Raw genomic sequence first — 19,047 nt, forward strand, 5'->3', positions numbered from 1 at the left:
CTCCTGCTCCTACTTGCTATGTCGTCTTTTCAGTGGCATCGCCATTGCTGAATCCCTCATGAACAACATCCTGGGAGCTTACCATTGACCAGAAACTGCTATTATAAATGTTGTGATGACAAGAGCAGGTCAAAGGATTGAAAATCTGTACCATGTAATTCACCTCGTGACTCCCCAAAACCTGTGCACCATCTACAAGGTAGAAGTCAACAAAGTGATTATAATATTCGCTGCTTCCCTGAATGAGTACAGTTTGAACAACATTCAAGAAGCTTGACACCATCAGGAAAAAACAGCCCACTTAATTTGCACTACATTCACTTTCTTGAACACTGAGTCATATAGCACAGGAACAGACCCTTCGATCCAATTCGTCCACGTTAACAATGTTTCCCAAACTAAACTAGTCCCAAATCCTTCTGAACTTTTCTGTTCATGTACCTGTCTAAATATATTTTAAATGTTGTAACTGTGCCTGCATCTACCACTGCCTTTGGCAGTTCATTCCACATACGAACTATCCGCTGTATGAAAAAGTTGCCCTTCAAGTGCTTTTATAAATCTTTCTCCTCTCATCTTAAATTTATGCCCTCTAGTTTTCCCTATCCAAGGGAAAAGACCCTTGCTACTCACCTTATGTACACCTCTCACAATTTTACAAACCTCCTATAAGGTTATCTCTCAACTTCTCAGCTTATCCAGCATCTGCTTATAATTCAAACCCTCTAGTCTTAATAACATTCTTGTAAACCTTTTCTGCACCGTTTCCAATTTGATAATATCCTTCCTATAGCAGGGTGACCAGAACTGTACACAGTATTCCAAAGGTGGTCTCCTTCACTGATGATGCACAATGATCACAGCATGTATGGTTTGCAAGTTGCATTGCAGTAACTCACAAAGGTTCTCTGATAGCACCTTCCAAATCAGCAACTTTTACCAAGAGCAGTGGGTGCATTGAAACAGGCAACCTGTAGGTTCCCCTTCAAGCTACACATCATCCTGACTTGGAAACATAATACCATTCCTTCACTGACAGTAGGTCAAAATTGACAGTACACTGGATGTTCTTTCTGAATGTTGCATTTCAAGGGCTGCAGTTCAGGAAGACTACTCAGCCTACTTCTATAGGGCAATTAGGGATGGTCAGTACATGCTGGCCTCCACATCACATGAAAAAAAAATACTGTCAGTTCTGATAGTTCCGTTCTTGTGCGATCTTGCATTATAAAATATTGTATTATAGCTAATACAGGTAAGGAGAGTTTGGTTCTACAGATAGTGGTCTAAATTCTTCAATTGTGTATAAGCCATTTCGTGTTGAAGAAATGTGCGTTAGTGCAGAACCAACTAAAAGAAAACCTAGTTCAATAGTAGATAAAAACAGGATCAAATCCGTAAAAGGCCACTTCCTATTTCTTCTCCTTAAAGAGACACAATGAATAAAAGATGAAATAGTTGTCAGTCTTGAAAAAGACAAGTGGGACTATTGTTCCCTTGTATAATGACAATGTTCCTGATTTTGACTTGGAGATGCAGGTGTTGGACTGGGGTGTACAAAGTTAAAAATCACACAACACCAGATTATAGTCCTACAGGTTTAATTGGGAACAATAGCTTTCGGAGAGCTGCTCCTTCATCAGGTAGTTGTGGAGGACACAATTGTAAGACACAGAATTTATAGCAGAAAGTTTACAGTGTGATGTAACTGAAATTGTACATTGAAAAATACTTTGATTGTTTGCTAAGTTTCTCATCTGTTAGAATGACCATGTTAGTTTCACTTCTTTCATATATAAGTCACAAAACATTTTTTAAAAGTTACATTCTCAGGTTAACTTTAACAATTGGTGTTAGCCCCCTGTGTGCTGTTGTCTGTGCCATAATGTTTAATTACAATCTAAAAAGTGAGTTAACAGAGTCTTACGTGGATTCATGCAGTTTTTGAGCAAAATACAATGTAACTCTGCAAGTACAAATTCACCCCACAAACCTGTGTGTGTATGTGTGCGTGTGTGTGTCTGCCCGTCTGGGGTGGGGGGGTTGTGAGTGTATATATATGTGTGTGTAAAGTGGTCTTAAGTCTGTGAGAGCGTGCGTGTGTGTGTAGTGCAATGGTGGTCACCTATAGTGTGACGTGAACCCAAAGTCCCGGTTGAGGCCCTCCCTATGGGTACAGAACTTAGCTATCAGCCTCTGCTCGGCAGCAGCAAAAGGTGGCCGAGCAGAGGCTAACAGCTAAGTTCGGTACCCATAGGGAGGACCTCAACTGGGACCTTGGGTTCATGTCACACTACAGGTGACCACCATTGCACTATATACACACACACACACTACACACTCACTCCAATACACAGACACTCACAAACACTCCTACAGACACACACACTCGCACACTTACACATGCATCCTCTGACAGACTTAGACCCCTTTACACTCTCACATGCACATGTACACTCTCTCTCATAGACACTCACAACCCCCCACTCCAGACAGACAGACACTCACACACTCTCACACACACACACGTTAGCGGGGTGAATTTGTACTTGCAGAGTTACATTGTATTTTGCTCAAAAACTGCATGAATCCACATAAGACTCTGTTAACTCATTTTTTTAGATTAGTGTCAGTCTAAACATTGTGGCACAGACAACCGCACACAAGGGGCTAACACCTTCAACATATATGGGCTGACACCAATTGTTAAAGTTAACCTGAGAATGTAACTTTTAAAAAATGTTTTGTGATTTACATATGAAAGAAGCGAAATTAACATGGTCATTCTAACAGATGAGAGACTTAACAAACAATCAAGGTATTTTTCAATGTACAATTTCAGTTACACCACACTGCAAACTTTTGCTATAAATTCTGTGTCTTACAATTGTGCACTCCACAACCACCTGATGAAGGAGCAGTGCTCCGAAAGCTAGTGCTTCCAGTTAAACCTGTTTGACTATAACTTGATGTTGTGTGATTTTTAACTTTGTTCCTGATTTTGACTTGCAGAGCCGGTGCTGGGGAATGTATGGAAATCAGATTGATAAGATTTTAAATGTGGAGCGTTGTGAACATAAATGTAGAGTTGGGTGACTTTGACATTTGGGAACATTTGTTGGTCAAAAATTAATGATTGCGAAAGATGAAAAGATCAAAGTAAGCTTCCTTTGGAGCTGGTGAATGCAATTTTGAAAGGTAGAGAAAACAAAATAGACATCAGGAAGTCAGGTCTGTGGGAAATTAGAAAAGAGAGTTCGGAAGGTAGCCTGATGTTTTTTTTTGACAATTAATAGTATGAGATGTAGGTGATGTGGAGTAATGGTGAAATGATTGATGTGGCACAGGCATCCAAGCTTTTGAAATATCAAATTTGGAACAATAGGAGCTTTTTAACGGGCTAGATGTGGTGGTACATGCTGATCGGAAGCTTGGAGTTTGAAGAGGAGGGGTACTTTTTATTGAGGACTGGAAGATTATTGAAGAAAAATGAGGAAATAGGGAGAACAGGAGTTGCACCACCACATTTCTCCAAACATCTCCACTCCCAAGTACAAGTTAATGACTTGTGTTCTTCTGAATTGGGTATGTTTTGCATTATCTCCAGTCACTCATTCCTTCTATGATGCAGTCATCTGCACTTTAAGTAAGTTATGATGTATATGTTTTGATTTACTTTGAAAATGAAAGAAACTGACCATTATTTTCTTTTCTTGCTGCTGGGTCATTCTTGGCATGACATAACAGGTTGAACAAATTTTAAAAGAGACTATGGGTGAGTATTTTTCTGCTGTTAGACCATAAAATATTAAGTTATTGACGAGACACAGTTTATTAATTAATAATGGTTGGATAAATATATGCCTGAATGTCAGCACTATTTAATGGTGCACTTCAAAGTGTGACATGCCTAGGTAATCGTACATCTTAAGGCATACTGCAAGTTGGTAATGATGTGCAAACATATCTTCCCATTTTTGATACACTAGCTGTGGATAAACCAATTAAGTTAAATTCAACAAGGTAAAAACAATGACTGCAGATGCTGGAAACCAGATTCTGGATTAGTGGTGCTGGAAGAGCACAGCAGTTCAAGCAGCATCCAAGGAGCTTCGAAATTGACGTTTCGGGCAAAAGCCCTTCGTCGGCTTTTGCCCGAAACTTCGATTTCGCAGCTCCTTGGATGCTGCCTGAACTGCTGTGCTCTTCCAGCACCACTAATCCACAATTAAGTTAAATGTCTGCATGTAACAAGTTATGGTTTTCACAATATATTGGTCAATTGCAATTTGTCATGAGTTTATGTTATGACAGGTAATAACGCAAGCAACCCTACAATTCCTGCAATGAATATGGGTCCTGATACAAGAACATTTGATGATTACCTTTTGGCTTGGAATGCTGATGAGCCTTTAGTTGGTATGTATTTTGTCCGCAAGAATTGCAGAATAAATGATCAAAACTTACTATTGCAATTTAAAATGGGTAAAAACAGTTATGATTACCTCTCTGTGTCAGTTTTAACAATGCATCACTGACTGTAAAGCATTTTAGGATATTCAGATTTTTTGAAATACATTATGCAACTTTTATCTAACGAAACTGGTACAAAACCCATTAAGTAGTCAATGCTAAAATAAAACAAAAGAGCAGTGGATACTCAAGATCTTAACCAAAAACAGATCTTATTGGAGAACCTCAGCAAATCTGGCAGCAGTCGTGGAGCGAAAGCAGAGGTAATGTTTTGAGTCCACTGGCCCAGAACAGTTCAGAAGAAGGGTCACTGGACTTGAAACATAATCTCTGCTTTCTCTCTGCCAGACCTGTTGAGCTTCTCCAGCAATTTCTGTTTTTGCTGCCGAAGTAAGTCAGTACTTTCACATGATGGTCAAAGATGAATACTGATGCACAAAGCAAATAAAGTTTATGCCACTTCCTCTGAATCAATACTCTGTTTAGATTCTTATTCAATTTTTGTTTTTTTTAAATTTATAGAAAGAATTAAAGGGATATTCTGACTTTGTTGGAGGGAATTTCAGTGGCACAAAATTTTAAACATACTTTATTATTTAGAGCAATGGAGTCTTCATAGCACAGATGGAGGCCATTTAGCACACTGAGCCCATACTATCTTTGTTGAGCAAACCAATCAGTCACATTCCCCTACTTTTTCTCAGAGGCCTGATAGTTTATTTCCTTCAAGTGCCCATCCAATTTCCTTTTGAAATCACTGATCATCTCCACCATTCCTAGAGATAGCATGTTCCATGTCATTACCACTCACTGTATAAAAACATTTTACTCTCACTCTCTTGTGGCTCTTGCTGGAAATTTTATGTCTGTGTACCCTAGTCCCTCTGAGATCACCTAAAGGGAACAGTTTTCTTTGTCTACTTTATCTGTCCCCTTCCAACTGCCTCTGAGCATAAATCACATTCTTTACATCGAATAGGATCCACTCCACCTCTTACTGGCTGATTATGAACCAATCTGTTCTTCCACACTGTGTTTACCAAACTTGGTTTCTTTCTCATTTGCCCCATCAACTTACAGTACCATACACTGGGGAGCATTGGTCCAGTGTTATTATCGCTGGACTGCTAATCCAGATAATGTTCGAGTGACTCAGGTTTGAATGCTGCCACAGCAGATGGTGGAATTTGAATTCAATAAAAACCTGAAGTTAGGAGTAATAATAACCATGATACCATTGCTGATTGTTGGAAATACCTATCTAGTTCACTAATATCATTTAGGGAAGGAAACTCCGATCCTCACTCGGCTGGCCTACATATGACTCCAGACCCACAGCAATATAGTTGACTCTTAATTATTCTTTGGGCGATTAGAGATAGGCCAGTGATGCCTTCATCCCATGAATGAATTTTAAAAACAGTTAGCTTGGATTTTGCTTGAAGAATTCGTATACCTTACTGTTTTACAATATTTCCTGCCTTCTTTGTCAGGTGAAGAGCCTCATTTTATTCTTCTCATTTTCCCTTTCATTAGAATACGTGTAACCTAGAAAACCTCTTCCTTAAAGATCATCCGTTGTCCTGTTTTAGTTGTTCTGTTAAACTTTTAATTTTCTAATTAAAAACCGAAAATGCTGGAAAGATTCTGGTCAGAAAATATTGGCAGTGAGAAAAGGTGTCATTGTTTCAGGTTGATGAGCCTCAGAACCTAGATTCCTTCTCATCTGATTCCAACAAAAGGTCTGCTATAAATTGTTTCTTGCTCTTCTCTGTTACTAACCTAAATCACATGATATGAAAATCACTCTTACCCCAAGTGTCCCTCCTTGGATTCACCTCATTCCCCAGTACCGTATTCAGCAATGCATCTTTCCTTGTAGAACCAAGAAAATATTGGCCAAGGATGTTCTCCTAAACACATTTCAGAAACGCTTCCTCCTCTATTTTTCTCCTTTTTTGATTTAGCATTGTCCCAAATGATATCTTGAGAATTAATTTCCTGCCATATTATAGTTTTATGTCTCTCTCTGTCTTTTTGAAGATCTACAGAATACACCTAGTCAGGTAATCAAACCTTTCTTCTCAATTTCACCAAAACGGACTCTACAGCTCCCCCTTAAGGAATTCTCTCATTCGAGAACAGCAATATCTTTCATAATCCATATTATTTCCCACCCTTCCGTTTTTTTTCCCTTCCCTGTAGCTTTCTGAACGTGTTATATTTGCAAATGTTAATCATTTTTAAGCCATGTTTCTGCTATTCGCCTCCTTCCTCCCCCCACCCCCATCCCGCCCTGGGTTTCCTTCAGCAGTTGTGTTAACAATTAATAAGTTGTGTGTAAGATATGTCTTTCTCTTTGAAATGAAATGGTATTTGTATTTATGAATGCTTCATGAAATATTGCTGTGATGTGTCTATTCAGGTCTCAATTATGTGATTGAATACCAGCGGGATGGGGGAAGAGACCCAATGTATGAATGCACATTATGTGACTTCACAGGTTACCTGCGCATATTTGTTTCACACCTTGGTGGTATCAAGCACAGAATGAATTACATGGTGAGTATATGAGTAAATCGGAATGTCTTTTATGTGCTTTTTCTTGGGAGATGGGAGGAATTGACAAGAAATTAAATGAGCCAAAATACAAGGGAAACAAAAGGAAAGTGAGGGGTAAATTTACTTGAAAAGGGGATATAAATGATCAGGGAGTAACTAGCTGTGGAGCAGGTGTGGACAAAGATTATTTAAAAGGAAATTGCTTAACCATTGATACATGGTCGCAAACAATACCAAATACAACAAGGAAAGGAGAGGCAATGTTAGCTTACTAGGAACAAAATAAGGTGATTCATATTGAGGCGTGAGTACAAAAAATTAATACTGTGATTCATGTTTTTAAAGCAGATAGGGAATTTTACGAATTGAAGATAGCTGTTTTTGGACAAGAAAAGATTGATGTAACCATTAGAAAGATTAAAAATAATATACACATGGGTTGGGACGAAAGATGAAAACTGGTCACGCTAATGAGAGTTGTTTACAGATCATCTCATGCTAGAAGGAAGGTGGAGGAAGAAATATGAATTATTGAATTGCAGATGTGCATTTAAAAACAACACAGTGATCCTTGGTGATTTTAACTATTCTGAAATTAATTGGCCAGAAGAGGGCTAGAAATGAATGAAATTCCTAAAGTGAGTATTTAAATGATGGGGAATTGGAACCAAGTTTTGCATCTTGGGAGAACTTGGCCATGGCTTACAGTTGGACACTAAATTCAGTTTCTAAACTGAGGAAAGTAGGACATTGATAATCTTTTAGTTATTTTTGAAGTGCATCTCCCTAGACGATCTGTGCTTTAATTCCAAATTAATTTCAATTCTGCTGCCCTGTTATGGGAATATAAACACTGGTGGCAACTTGGTTGAGTGGTAGACTCAACATTTCATTGAAGGTTGTGGATTTAGATTTTTTTCCAGGACTTGAGCACATGATCCCAGTCCAGATTAACCGGGGAGCCCAACAAAACTGGAGTCTGTCGAAATCAGGGAGAAGATCTTTTGTTGAAGTCGCATCAAACACAATGGAAAGTAATGGTTTTTGGTGGCCAATCATCTCAACTCCAGGAAATGGCAGCAGGTTTCTCAGGATAGTGTACTAGGCCCAACCATTGTCAGTTGCTTAATCAATAACCTTGCATACACCACAAGGTTAGAAGTGGGTATTTTCACTGGTTGTACTGGGTTCAGTCCCATTTGTAGTTCCTCAATTACAAAAGCAGTTTGTGCTTTGTTACACCAACACCTGGAAGTATTCAGGATAAGGCTGTTAATTTGCAAGTCATGTGTACACCACACAAACATCAGGCAATCATCTTCAACAAGAGAGAATGAAGGATGTTCCTATGACATTCAATGGCTTTACCATCGCTGAATCTGCACTGTCAACATCCTGAGGTTTACCATTAATTGAAAGCTAAATAAATACTATGGCTGCAAGAGCAGGTCAGAGGCTGGGGAATTGCGTGATGAGTAACTCACTACCTGGCTTGTCAAAGCTTCTCCACCATCTCTAAAGCACAAGTTAGGATTATGATTAATATATTGTCCACTTGCATTCATAGAACATTACAGTGCAATAAAGGCCCTCGATGTTGTACCGACCTGTGGAACCAATTTGAAGTCCATCTAACCTATACTATTTCATTTTCATCCATATGTTTATCCAATGACCACTTAAATGCCCTTAAAGTTGGCGAGTCTACTATTGTTGCTGGCAGGGTGTGCCATGCCTCTACTAATTCTGAGTAAAGTAACTACCTCTGACATCTGTCCTATATTTATCACCCCTCAATTTAAAGCCATATCCCCTCGTGCTAGCCATCACCATCTGAGGAAAAAGGCTCTCACTGTCCACCCTGTCTAACCCTCTGATTATCTTATATGTCTCTATTAAGTTGCCTCTCAACCTTCTTCTCTCCAACAAAAACTGCCTCAAATCCCTCAGCCTTTCCTCATAAGACCTTCCCTCCATACCAGGCAACATCCTAGTAAATCTCCTGTGAACCCTTTCCAAAGCTTCCACATCCTTCCTATAATGCAGTGACCAGAACTGTATGCAATACTCCCAAGTGCGGCAACACCAGAGTTTGTACAGCTGCAACATGACCTCATGGCTCCAAAACTCAGTTCCTCTACCAATAAAAGCTAACACACCATATGCCTTCTTAACAACTCTGTGGCAATTTTCGTGGACCTGTGTGCGTGGACACAGAGGTCTGTCTGCTCATCTGCACTACCAAGGATCTTACCATTAACCCAGTATTGTTTATTCCTATTGCTCCTTCCAAAGTGAATCTCCTCACACTTTTCTGCATTAAACTCCGTTTGCCACCTCTCAGCTCAACTCTGCAGCTTACCTATGTCCCTCTGTAACCTGCAACATCCTTCAGCACTATCCACCACTCCACTGACCTTTGCGTCATCTGTAAATTTACTAACCCATCCTTCTACGCCCTCATCTAGGTCATTTATAAAAATGACAAACAGCAATGGCCCCAAACCAGATCCTTGCAGTACACCACTAGTAACTAAACTCCAGGATGACCATTTCCCATCAACCACTACACTCTGTCCTCTTTCAGCTAACCAATTTCTGATCCGAACCGCTAAATCACCCTCAATCTAATGTTTCCATATTTTGTGCAATAGTCTACCGTGGGTAGCCTTATTAGATGTCTTACTGAACTCCATGTATACCACATCAATCGCTTTACCCTCATCCACCTGTTGGGTCACCTTCTCAAAGGACTCAATAAGGTTTGTGAGGCATAATCTACCTTCACAAAACCGTGTTGACTATCTCTAATCAACGTATTCCTTTCTAGATGATTATAAATCCTATCTCTTATAACCTTTTCCAGCAGTTTACCCACAACTGAAGTAAGGCTCACTGGTCTTTAATTACTCGGGTTGTCTCTATTCCCCTTCTTGAACAAGAGGACAACATTTGCTATCCTCCAGTCTTCTGGCACTATTCCTGTAAGACAATGATGACGTGAAGATCAAAGCCAAAGGCTCTGCAATCTCCTCCCTGGCTTCCCACAAAATCCTAGCATAAATCGCATCCGGCCTAGGGGACTTAACAATTTTCACACTTTCCAGAATTGCTAACACCTCCTCCTTGTGAACCTCAATCCCATCTAATAGCCTGTATCTCCATATTCTCCTCGAAAACATTGTCTTTTTCCAGTGTGAATACTAACAAAAAATATTCATTTAACACTACCCCTAAATCCTCGGACTCTTCGGCATAACATCCAACTCCTGTCCTTGATTGACCCTAATCTTACTCTCGTTCTACTTTTATTTCTGATATGCCTATAGAAAGCTTTAGGGTTTTCCTTGATCCCAAATGCCAACAACGTATCATGTTCTCTCCTGGATCTTCTTCGCTCTCTCTTTAAGTCTTTCCTGGCTAACTTGTAACTCTCAAGTGCCCTAACTAAGCCTTCACATCTCATCCTAACTAAATCCTTCTGCTTCCTTTTGCCAAGAGATTCCACTTCTTTAGTAAGCCACAGCTCCCTTGCTTGACCACTTCCTCCTTGCCTGACAGGTACTTACTTACCAAGGGCACTCAGTAATTGTGCCCATCCTATGCATCCTAAATCTTGCCTAATTGCATCATAATTGCCTTTCCACCAGCTATACCTCTTGCCTTGCAGTATATACCTATCCCTTTCCATTGCTAAAGTAAACATAACTGAATTGTGATCACTATCACCAAAGTGCTCACCTACCTCCAAATCTAACACCCGGCCAGGTTCATTACCCAGTCCCAAATCTAATGGAGCCTCGTCCCTTGTTGGTCTATCTATATACTGTGTCAGGAAACTCTCCTGCACCAGTTGGACAAATACTGACCCATATAAAGTGCTCGAACTATAGTATTTCCAGTCAGTATTTGGAAAGTTAAAGATCCCCCATAACAACTCCCTGTTACTCTTGCTCCTATCCAGAAACATCTTTGCTATCGTATCTTCTACATCTCTGTAACTATTTGGAGGCCTATAGAAGACTCCCAAGAGGGGAAAATTCTCCTGTTTCTAAACTCAACCATTTACTACCTCAGTATACAAGTCCTCAAACGTTGTTTCTGCCACCATAATACTGTCCTTGACTAACAATGCCGCACCTCCCCCTCTTTTATCATTTTCTCTGTTCTTAGTGAAACATCTAAATCCCAGAGCCAGTAACAACCATTCCTGTCCCTCTGCCATTTCTCCGAAATGGACACAGTATTGAATTCCCAGGTACTAACCCATGCTGTAAGTTCACCCGCCTTATTCTGGATGGTCCTGGCATTAAAGTGGACACACTTCAACCCATCTTCCTGCTTGCCAGTGCACTGTTGCGACCATGAAACCTCATTTCTGATCTTACAACTCCCAACCTCCTGAACACTGGAACTACAATTTAGGTTCGTATCCCTCTGATGAATTAGTTTAAATCCTCCCAAAGAGTATTAGCAAATATCCTCCTCCCCCAGGACATTGATACCCCTCTGGTTCGGGTGTAAACCAACCTGTAAATCTTTCTCTCTCACTCTTTCTCTCTCACTCACTAGCATGGGTAACAAACCACAGATAGCAACTTTGTTTGTTGTAGACCTAAGTTTCCACCCTTGATTCTTGTATTTCTGCCTTAAATCCCCATCCCTTTTCCTACCTATGTTGTTCATGCCTATATGGACCACAACTTGGGGCTGCTCCCCCTCCCCCTCAAAGCTCCCAAAAACACGATCCAATACATCACGGACCTGGGAGGCACACACCAAACATGAGTTTCTCCCGTTTCTGCAGCACGTCCATCGGAGTTCCCAATGAGTAATTCTATGCTCCTCTCCCCCTTCCCTTCTGAGCAATAGGGACAGACTCTGTGCCAGAGACATGTACCCCATGGCATACCCCTAGTAAGTTTCTCCCCATCTCATCTACTTCCAACAGTATCCAAAATGGTATACTTGATATTAAGGGGAATGGCCACAGGGGATCCCTGCTCTGTCTGCCAGTTCCCTTTCCGTCCCCTGACTGTATCCATCTGCCTTTTTCTTGACTTTAAGTGTGACTACTCCCTCTCTGTAACTCCTCTCAATAACCCCCTCCGCCTTCCAAATGATCCGAGGTCCATCCAGCTCTAGCTCCAGTTCTCTAAAACGGTTTTCAAGGAGTTGGAGTTGGGTGCACTTCCTGCAGATGAAGTCAGCAGGGACACCAATGGGGACCTTACCTCCCACATTCTGCAGGAGGAACATTCAAATGCCCTAACCTCCATTCCCACTATTCTAAATTCCCAAAGCGACTATTGGAAAAAAAGAATTAAAAACTAGTTACCTTAGCAATCTGGTGCACAGAACTCTTTTTTTGGTTAGAGGAGGAGGATGGGTGGGAGACACTAACTAACTAGTGTTTTGGGTAATGCAACTGCCCAAATATATTACTTCACTTACTCATCAGTCTGGTGTCTGCTACTGTTCAGCGTGTGCTCCACCTATTCACAAGGTAAATTCTTAAAGCAGTGATTTATTTCCCCAGCAGTCTCCTGTCGTCACTCCCACTCTTCCTGCCACTAAACAAACATGAGTGCAGCTCCAACAATACTTGATAACATTCAATACAATGTCGACAACTTCACCTGTTCATCTTACTTTTTCTAGCCTTTTTTTTAACCATTTATGTGCTCTCTGTTCCATCTATAAGAAGATTGCAATAATTTGACATGGCTCCTTCGCCACCATGTTATAAACCCATGACCTCATCACATGGATGAAGAAGGGCAGCAGATGCATGGAAGCTCAAACATCTACAAGCTTCCCTTCAAAACACACACTATCCTGATTTTGAACTATATCACTTTTTCTTCACGGCTCATCAAAATTCTAGAACTCCCTCCCTGATTGCACAGAGGGTATACCTGTGCCCACACAGAGTACAACAACACAAGGTGGCAGCTTACCCACATTTTAGAGATGTTAGGAATAAGAAATAAATGCTGGCCAGGTCAGTGACTTTCTCCACTCAAATGCAAACTTAAAAAAATCTAATGCTGCATTGTCAGAGTGAATTTTTCAAATGATGCATTAAGGAACTACATAGCAGTTAATATAATGCAAAATTTAGTTATTTGGAGCACTCAGGAATGAAAAACTCTTATTAGAATCAAGTTCTTTCTCCATTTCTTTCCCATGATGACACTGCTTTTTGTTGGATCTTCACCAAAACTGCTTATGTGGATTTTATGTTTGTGATACTATTTGATGGTGTGAATTCCATTGGCATAATGACCTTGCCAAAGAAAAGGTACGCCTTTGTTGAATAGCCTACAGCCAGTTGGTCAAGTCTCCCAAATGGAAAGCTCCTGACCTCTGTTATGCACTCTGCTTGATTTAATGGTGGAGATATTGAAATTAGTCACTGGGCCCACATTCTCAGCTCCTGATAGTTGTCTTGTAACATCTGCTAATGTTTTCAGGTCTGGAAATGAATTTGGGTTGTTATTATCCTGCTGTTGTTTGAAGCTCAAATGTTTTAGGTGAGATCCCTAAAAGCTGTTGAAGAGGGAGGATGAAAGGAGAAAACAGAATAGGGTGCGGAGGTGGAGATGATGTACAATTTTTGTGCTGGGTTCTCTGATAACCGGATACAGATGTTGTGAAGACTGCAAGTTTAACCATTTTGATTCTAGGATGTTTGTGGACAAATGGATTTATTTTTAAGTTCTGTGATAACTGGATTGGAATTTTTTTGAAAAGGCACATTGGAACTTTCCTAACCAGGCATTTCTTGGAAAGCATATGTATTCAAATATGTCTTTCTTGAATAGTGCTTTGAAGGCAGTTGAAGTTTTTTGTTTCAGTTGGGGAAGCCGCTGAACAAAAATTGCTTGCTCTCTTGTTCTGTTTTTGTTGTGAAACCTGATTGTCTTCTGGAAGACTTTGAGGTAGTGTGTTTTCTGAGCGAGCTGCATCTGCCAAGATCCCAGAGTCATGTGACCTGTGTGTGTCAGAACATCTAATCGACAGCCGTCTGAAAACTGCACACCCCATCCTTTCATTTCTCTTCAAAATCAAACCATTATGGGTCAATAATGCTTTTATTCCTTAGGGTAATTTGACAAGTTGAATATAAATTGACTTAGTAACAGGAGACAAAGTGTGCTGGTAGAAGACCACACAGGGTGGCACTGCTGCTTCACAGCACCAGGAACCTCGGTTCAATTCCAGACTCGGGTGACTGTCTTTGTAGAGTTTAGACACTCTCCTCGTGTCTGCATGGGTTTTCTCCCACTGTCCAAAGATGTACAGGTTAGGTGGATTGGCCATACTAAAATACTCCATAGTGTCCAGGGGTATTCAAGGTAGGTGGATTTAGCCATGGTAAATCAGGGATATGGGATAAGAGTGGTGGGTGGGGTGCTGTTTGGAGGATGAGTGCAGACACGATGGGCCAAATGACCTCTCTCTGCACTTTAGGGATTATAAGACTTTGTTTGTTTGTGTGACGAAAGACCAGGGTTCTGTGGTATACCACAGGGATCAGTGCTGCATCCCTTAATGTTCGTGATGTGTATAAATGATGTGGATAAGAATGTTTTTTTAGGAGGGGGTGTGGGTTTGCGATAATTAAGTTTGTAGATGACATGAAGATTGATGGTGAGAAAGGTCAAATTGACGAATTGGTCAGATGGGCTCATAAGTGGAATTTAACTCTGAGAAGCGTAAGATAGTGCACTTGAAAGAAGTTACAAAGTAATGCAGCATTCAGTGAATTGCAGAATGCTAGGACTTTCTGAAGAACTGCAGTTCTGAAGAAGGATCACTGGACTTGAAACATTAATTGTTTTCTCTTAACAGGTGCCAATAGATCTGCGTTTTTCTAGCAATTTCAGTTTTTGTTTCTGGTCTCCAGTGTACTTGGTCCTTTGTTTTGTTTTGGAATTAGGTTGGAGCTATACAGAACTTCGATTTGACCAGAGGTGGAGTACTATCTACTGGTCACTATAGGAAGGGTGTGATTGCACTGATGATGGTACAGATGAGACTTGTGCAAATTTAATGTAGTTTTGGTGATATAAACTCGATGAGCCATTATACTACCTGATTCTATGACAGTGTACTCTTGTGATCTAGGTTATCAGATAGTGCAGAATTTTGCAAATTGACTTTTGGCATGCCAGTTCATAAAAAGCTGATTCGAGGCAGTAGGATGGAGCTCTGTTCTGTCATAAAGCAGTGTAATAGTGTAGGTGTGAGCAGGACATTTTTCTGTTGAATAATTGTTGCAAGCACATTCTCAATTTGCCATGCAATGGAGTTATGGAACCCTCTGAACTTAATGGGTAGTTCCCTCCTTACCACATCACTGTTATCTTTATTTGTATGCTGCAAAATGTATCTTTTTATTTTCCAACATCTGTGATTAATAGTATTTTAACATGAATACTGTCACCAGCCTGAATTAATAGTTGCACTTAAGAAAATAAATTATTTTAAACAAACTAACGCATAAATTTATAAGCAGTAAATGTTGCAGACACTTGAAATCTGAAATAGAAGCAGAGAATGCAGATACTGCCTAATCCGATGATTTGTTTCAAACTGAGAGTAATGGAGTTAATATTTCATATTGACTCTTCATTTAAAACTATGTAATGAAACATCATTATCCCTACACTGTTCAACTCTGTTTCTCTTTGCCGGCTGTTACCTGACCTGCTCAGTATTTCCAGGATTCTCTGCGGTTTATTTTGAAAACATTTCAATTGCATTCTATGCTAAGGGTAATTTTATCAGAATTAGACAACTTACTTCAAGTTTCTTATTTTTTTTAGTCAAGAGAATATCCAGAGATGGTGAAGTGGGATGCAACTAAATTAAAGCAAGAGGAGTTAAGCCTTATTGTTAAAGAAAGAGCTGCTATTATTGAGAAATTGGAAGGAAGGAGGAGCATAAAGGTAAGTTACAACAGAACATTTCAATGGTAGAGGCATACTAACAGAATTTAATTTCTTTTAAACTTAGTGCATGCAGTGTGTTTTTATTTAGTTTTAATTTTAAAATAAGTTTTTACTCATAAGTGATCAGGCAAAATTACATGAATGGATCTTTATTCAATCTGTCAATTGTGCTTCAGTGGATTTGATAATGATGTCACTGATTGGTAATTGTGGGACCCAGGTTAATGGCCTGGAAAAATTGATTCAAATTCCACAAAGTAGCTGATGGAATTTAAATAAGCTGAATAAAAATCTGGAAAGCAAAGTTAACTTAGTTATGGTGATCATCAATTGTCATTAAAACCCATCAGGCCTTTGTGTGGAACCGCAGAAAGTGGGGGAGATACTAAACGAGTATTTTGCATCAGTATTTACTGTGGAAAAGCATATGCAAGATATAGAATGTAGGGAAATAGATGGTGACACCTTGAAAAATGTCCATATTATACAGGAGGAAGTGCTCGATGTCTTGAAATGCATAAAGGTGGATAAATCCCCAGGACCTGATCAGGTGTACCTGAGAACTCTGTGGAAAGCTAGAGAAGTGATTGCTGGGCCTCTTGCTGAGATATTTGTATCATTGATAGTCACAGGTGAGGTGCCAGAAGACTGGAGGTTGGCTAACGTAGCACCATTGTTTAAGAAAGGGTGAAAAGGACAAAGCACAGACCAGTGAGCTTGATGTCAGTGGTAGGCAAGTTGTTAGAGGGAATCCTGAGGGACAGAATGTACACGTATTTGGAAAGGCAAGGACTGATTAGGGATAGTCAACATGGCTTTGTGCGTGGGAAATCACCCCTCGCAAACTTAATTGAGTTTTTCGAAGGAGTAACAAAAAGGATTGATGAGGGCAGAGTGGTAGACATGATCTATATGGACTTCAGTAAGGCGTTCGACAAGTTCCTCATGGGAGACTGTTTAGCAAGGTTAGTTCTCACAGAATACAGGGAGAACAAGCCATTTGGATACAGAACTGGCTCAAAGACAGAAGACAAAGGTGGTGGGGAAGGGTTGTTTTTCAGACTGGAGGCCTGTGACCAGTGGAGTACCACAAGGATTCCTGCTGGGTCCTCTATTTTTCATCATTTACATAAATGATTTGGATGCGAGCATAAGAGGTACAATTAGTAAGTTTACAGATGATACCAAAATTGGAGTTGTAGTGGGCAAAGAAGAAGGTTGCCTCAGATTACAACAGGATCTTGATCAGATGGGCCAATGGGCTGAGAAGTGGCAGATGGAGTTTAATTCAGATAAATGCGAGGTGCTGCATTTTGGGAAAGCAAATCTGAGTGGGACTTATACACTTAATGGTAAGGTCCAAGGGAATGTTGCTGAACAAAGAGACCTTGGAGTGCAGGTTCTTAGTTCCTTGAAAGTGGAGTTGCAGGTAGATAGGATAGTGAAGAAGACGTTTGGTATGCTTTCCTTTATTGGTGAAAGTATTGAGTACAGGAGTTGCCAGGGTTGGAGAATCTGAGCCATAGGGAGAGGCTGAACAGGCTGGGGCTGTTTTCCCCTGGAGCGTCGGAGGCTGAGGGGTGACTGTAGAGGTTTACAAAATAATGAGGGGCATGGATAGGATAAATAGACAAAATCTTTTCCCTGTGGTGGGGGAGTCCAGAACTAGAAGGCATAGGTTTAGGGTGCGAGGGGAAGGATATAAGAGAGACCTGCGGGGCAACTTTTTCACGCAGAGGGTGGTACATGTATGGAATGAGCTGCCAGAGGAAGTGGTGGAGGCTGGTACAATTGCAACATTTAAGAGGCATTTGGATGGGCATATGAATAGGAAGGGTTTGGAGGGATATGGGCCATGTGCTGGCAGGTGGGACTAGATTGGGTTGGGATATCTGGTCGGCATGGAAGGGTTGGACCGATGGGTCTGTTTCCATGCTGTACATCTCTATGACTCTAATTTCTGTAATGTCGTTGAGGATAGGAACACTGCTATAGTTATTGTGTCTGGACCATTGGACTCTACTTTTGCAGCAGTATGGTTGACTCTTAACTCCATCTTAATGAGAAAGTCACTTATTTTAATAGCAGTTAGACTCAGAGAGATGTACAGCATGGAAGTAGACCCTTTGGTCCAACTCGCCCATGTTTACTAGATATCCCAGTCTAATCTAGTTCCATTTGCCACCACTAGGTCCATATCCCTCTTAAACCCTTGCTATTCATATACCGATCCAGATGCCTTTTAAATACTGTAATTGTACCAGCCTCCACTATTTTCTCCGGCAGCACGTTTCAAACACACCATCCCCTGCGTGAAAATGTTGCCCCTCAAGTCCCTTTTATATCTTTACCCTCTCACCCTAAACCTATGCCTTCTAGTTCTGGACTCCCCCACCCGAGGGAAAAGACCTGATCTATTTTTCCGATCCATGTCCCTCATAATGTCATAAACGTTTATAAGGTCAATCCTCAGCCTCTGACTCTCCAGGGAAAACAGCCCCAGCTTATTCAGCCCGTTCCCTTAGCTCAAATCCTCCAACCCTGGCAACATCCTTGTAAATCTTTTCTGAACCCTTTCAAGTTTCACAACATCCTTCTGATAGGAAGGAGACCAGAATTGCCCACAATATTCCAACATTGGCCTAACCAATGTCCTGTACAACCGCAACATGATCTCCCAACTCCTGTACTGGTCGAGTAGACTCGAAGGGCCAAGTGGCCTACTTGTGCTCCATGTTTGTAAAGTTCTGTCATTATTTAGAAGTGCCAGTTTGGAAGGCTCAAGTCTGCCATCAATTGCCTGATACAGTTGCAAAAAAGTACAAAGAGCTTGGCATTTTCCAGGGCACTAGATTGTTGCATCTTCATTGACATTCTACGCTTTATTCCTGATGAAGGGCTTTTGCCCAAAACGTCGATTTCGAAGCTACTTGGATGCTGCCTGAACTGCTGTGCTCTTCCAGCATCACTAATCCAGAATCTGGTTTCCAGCATCTGTAGTCATTGTTTTTACCTCAAAATGGAACTTCTCCACTTGCGCACTTTGGCTGTA

At 40.6% G+C, this 19,047-nt stretch overlaps 1 protein-coding gene across 9 annotated transcripts in view; it reads left to right on the plus strand.

Moving 5' to 3' along the window:
• LOC140480553 (uncharacterized) overlaps nucleotides 1–19,047 on the plus strand; it is a 72,567-nt gene that overhangs the window by 13,634 nt on the left and 39,886 nt on the right. For all 9 annotated transcript variants that reach the window (XM_072575534.1, XM_072575525.1, XM_072575526.1 and 6 more), the window contains 4 exons: nucleotides 3,748–3,775; nucleotides 4,315–4,419; nucleotides 6,899–7,035; nucleotides 15,870–15,992. In XM_072575534.1, coding sequence (XP_072431635.1) covers nucleotides 3,748–3,775; nucleotides 4,315–4,419; nucleotides 6,899–7,035; nucleotides 15,870–15,992 — 393 coding nt within the window. The remainder of the gene's footprint in view (nucleotides 1–3,747; nucleotides 3,776–4,314; nucleotides 4,420–6,898; nucleotides 7,036–15,869; nucleotides 15,993–19,047) is intronic.

The sequence above is a fragment of the Chiloscyllium punctatum genome, chromosome 8, assembly GCF_047496795.1.
Source record: "Chiloscyllium punctatum isolate Juve2018m chromosome 8, sChiPun1.3, whole genome shotgun sequence".
Lineage (NCBI taxonomy): Eukaryota > Metazoa > Chordata > Chondrichthyes > Orectolobiformes > Hemiscylliidae > Chiloscyllium > Chiloscyllium punctatum.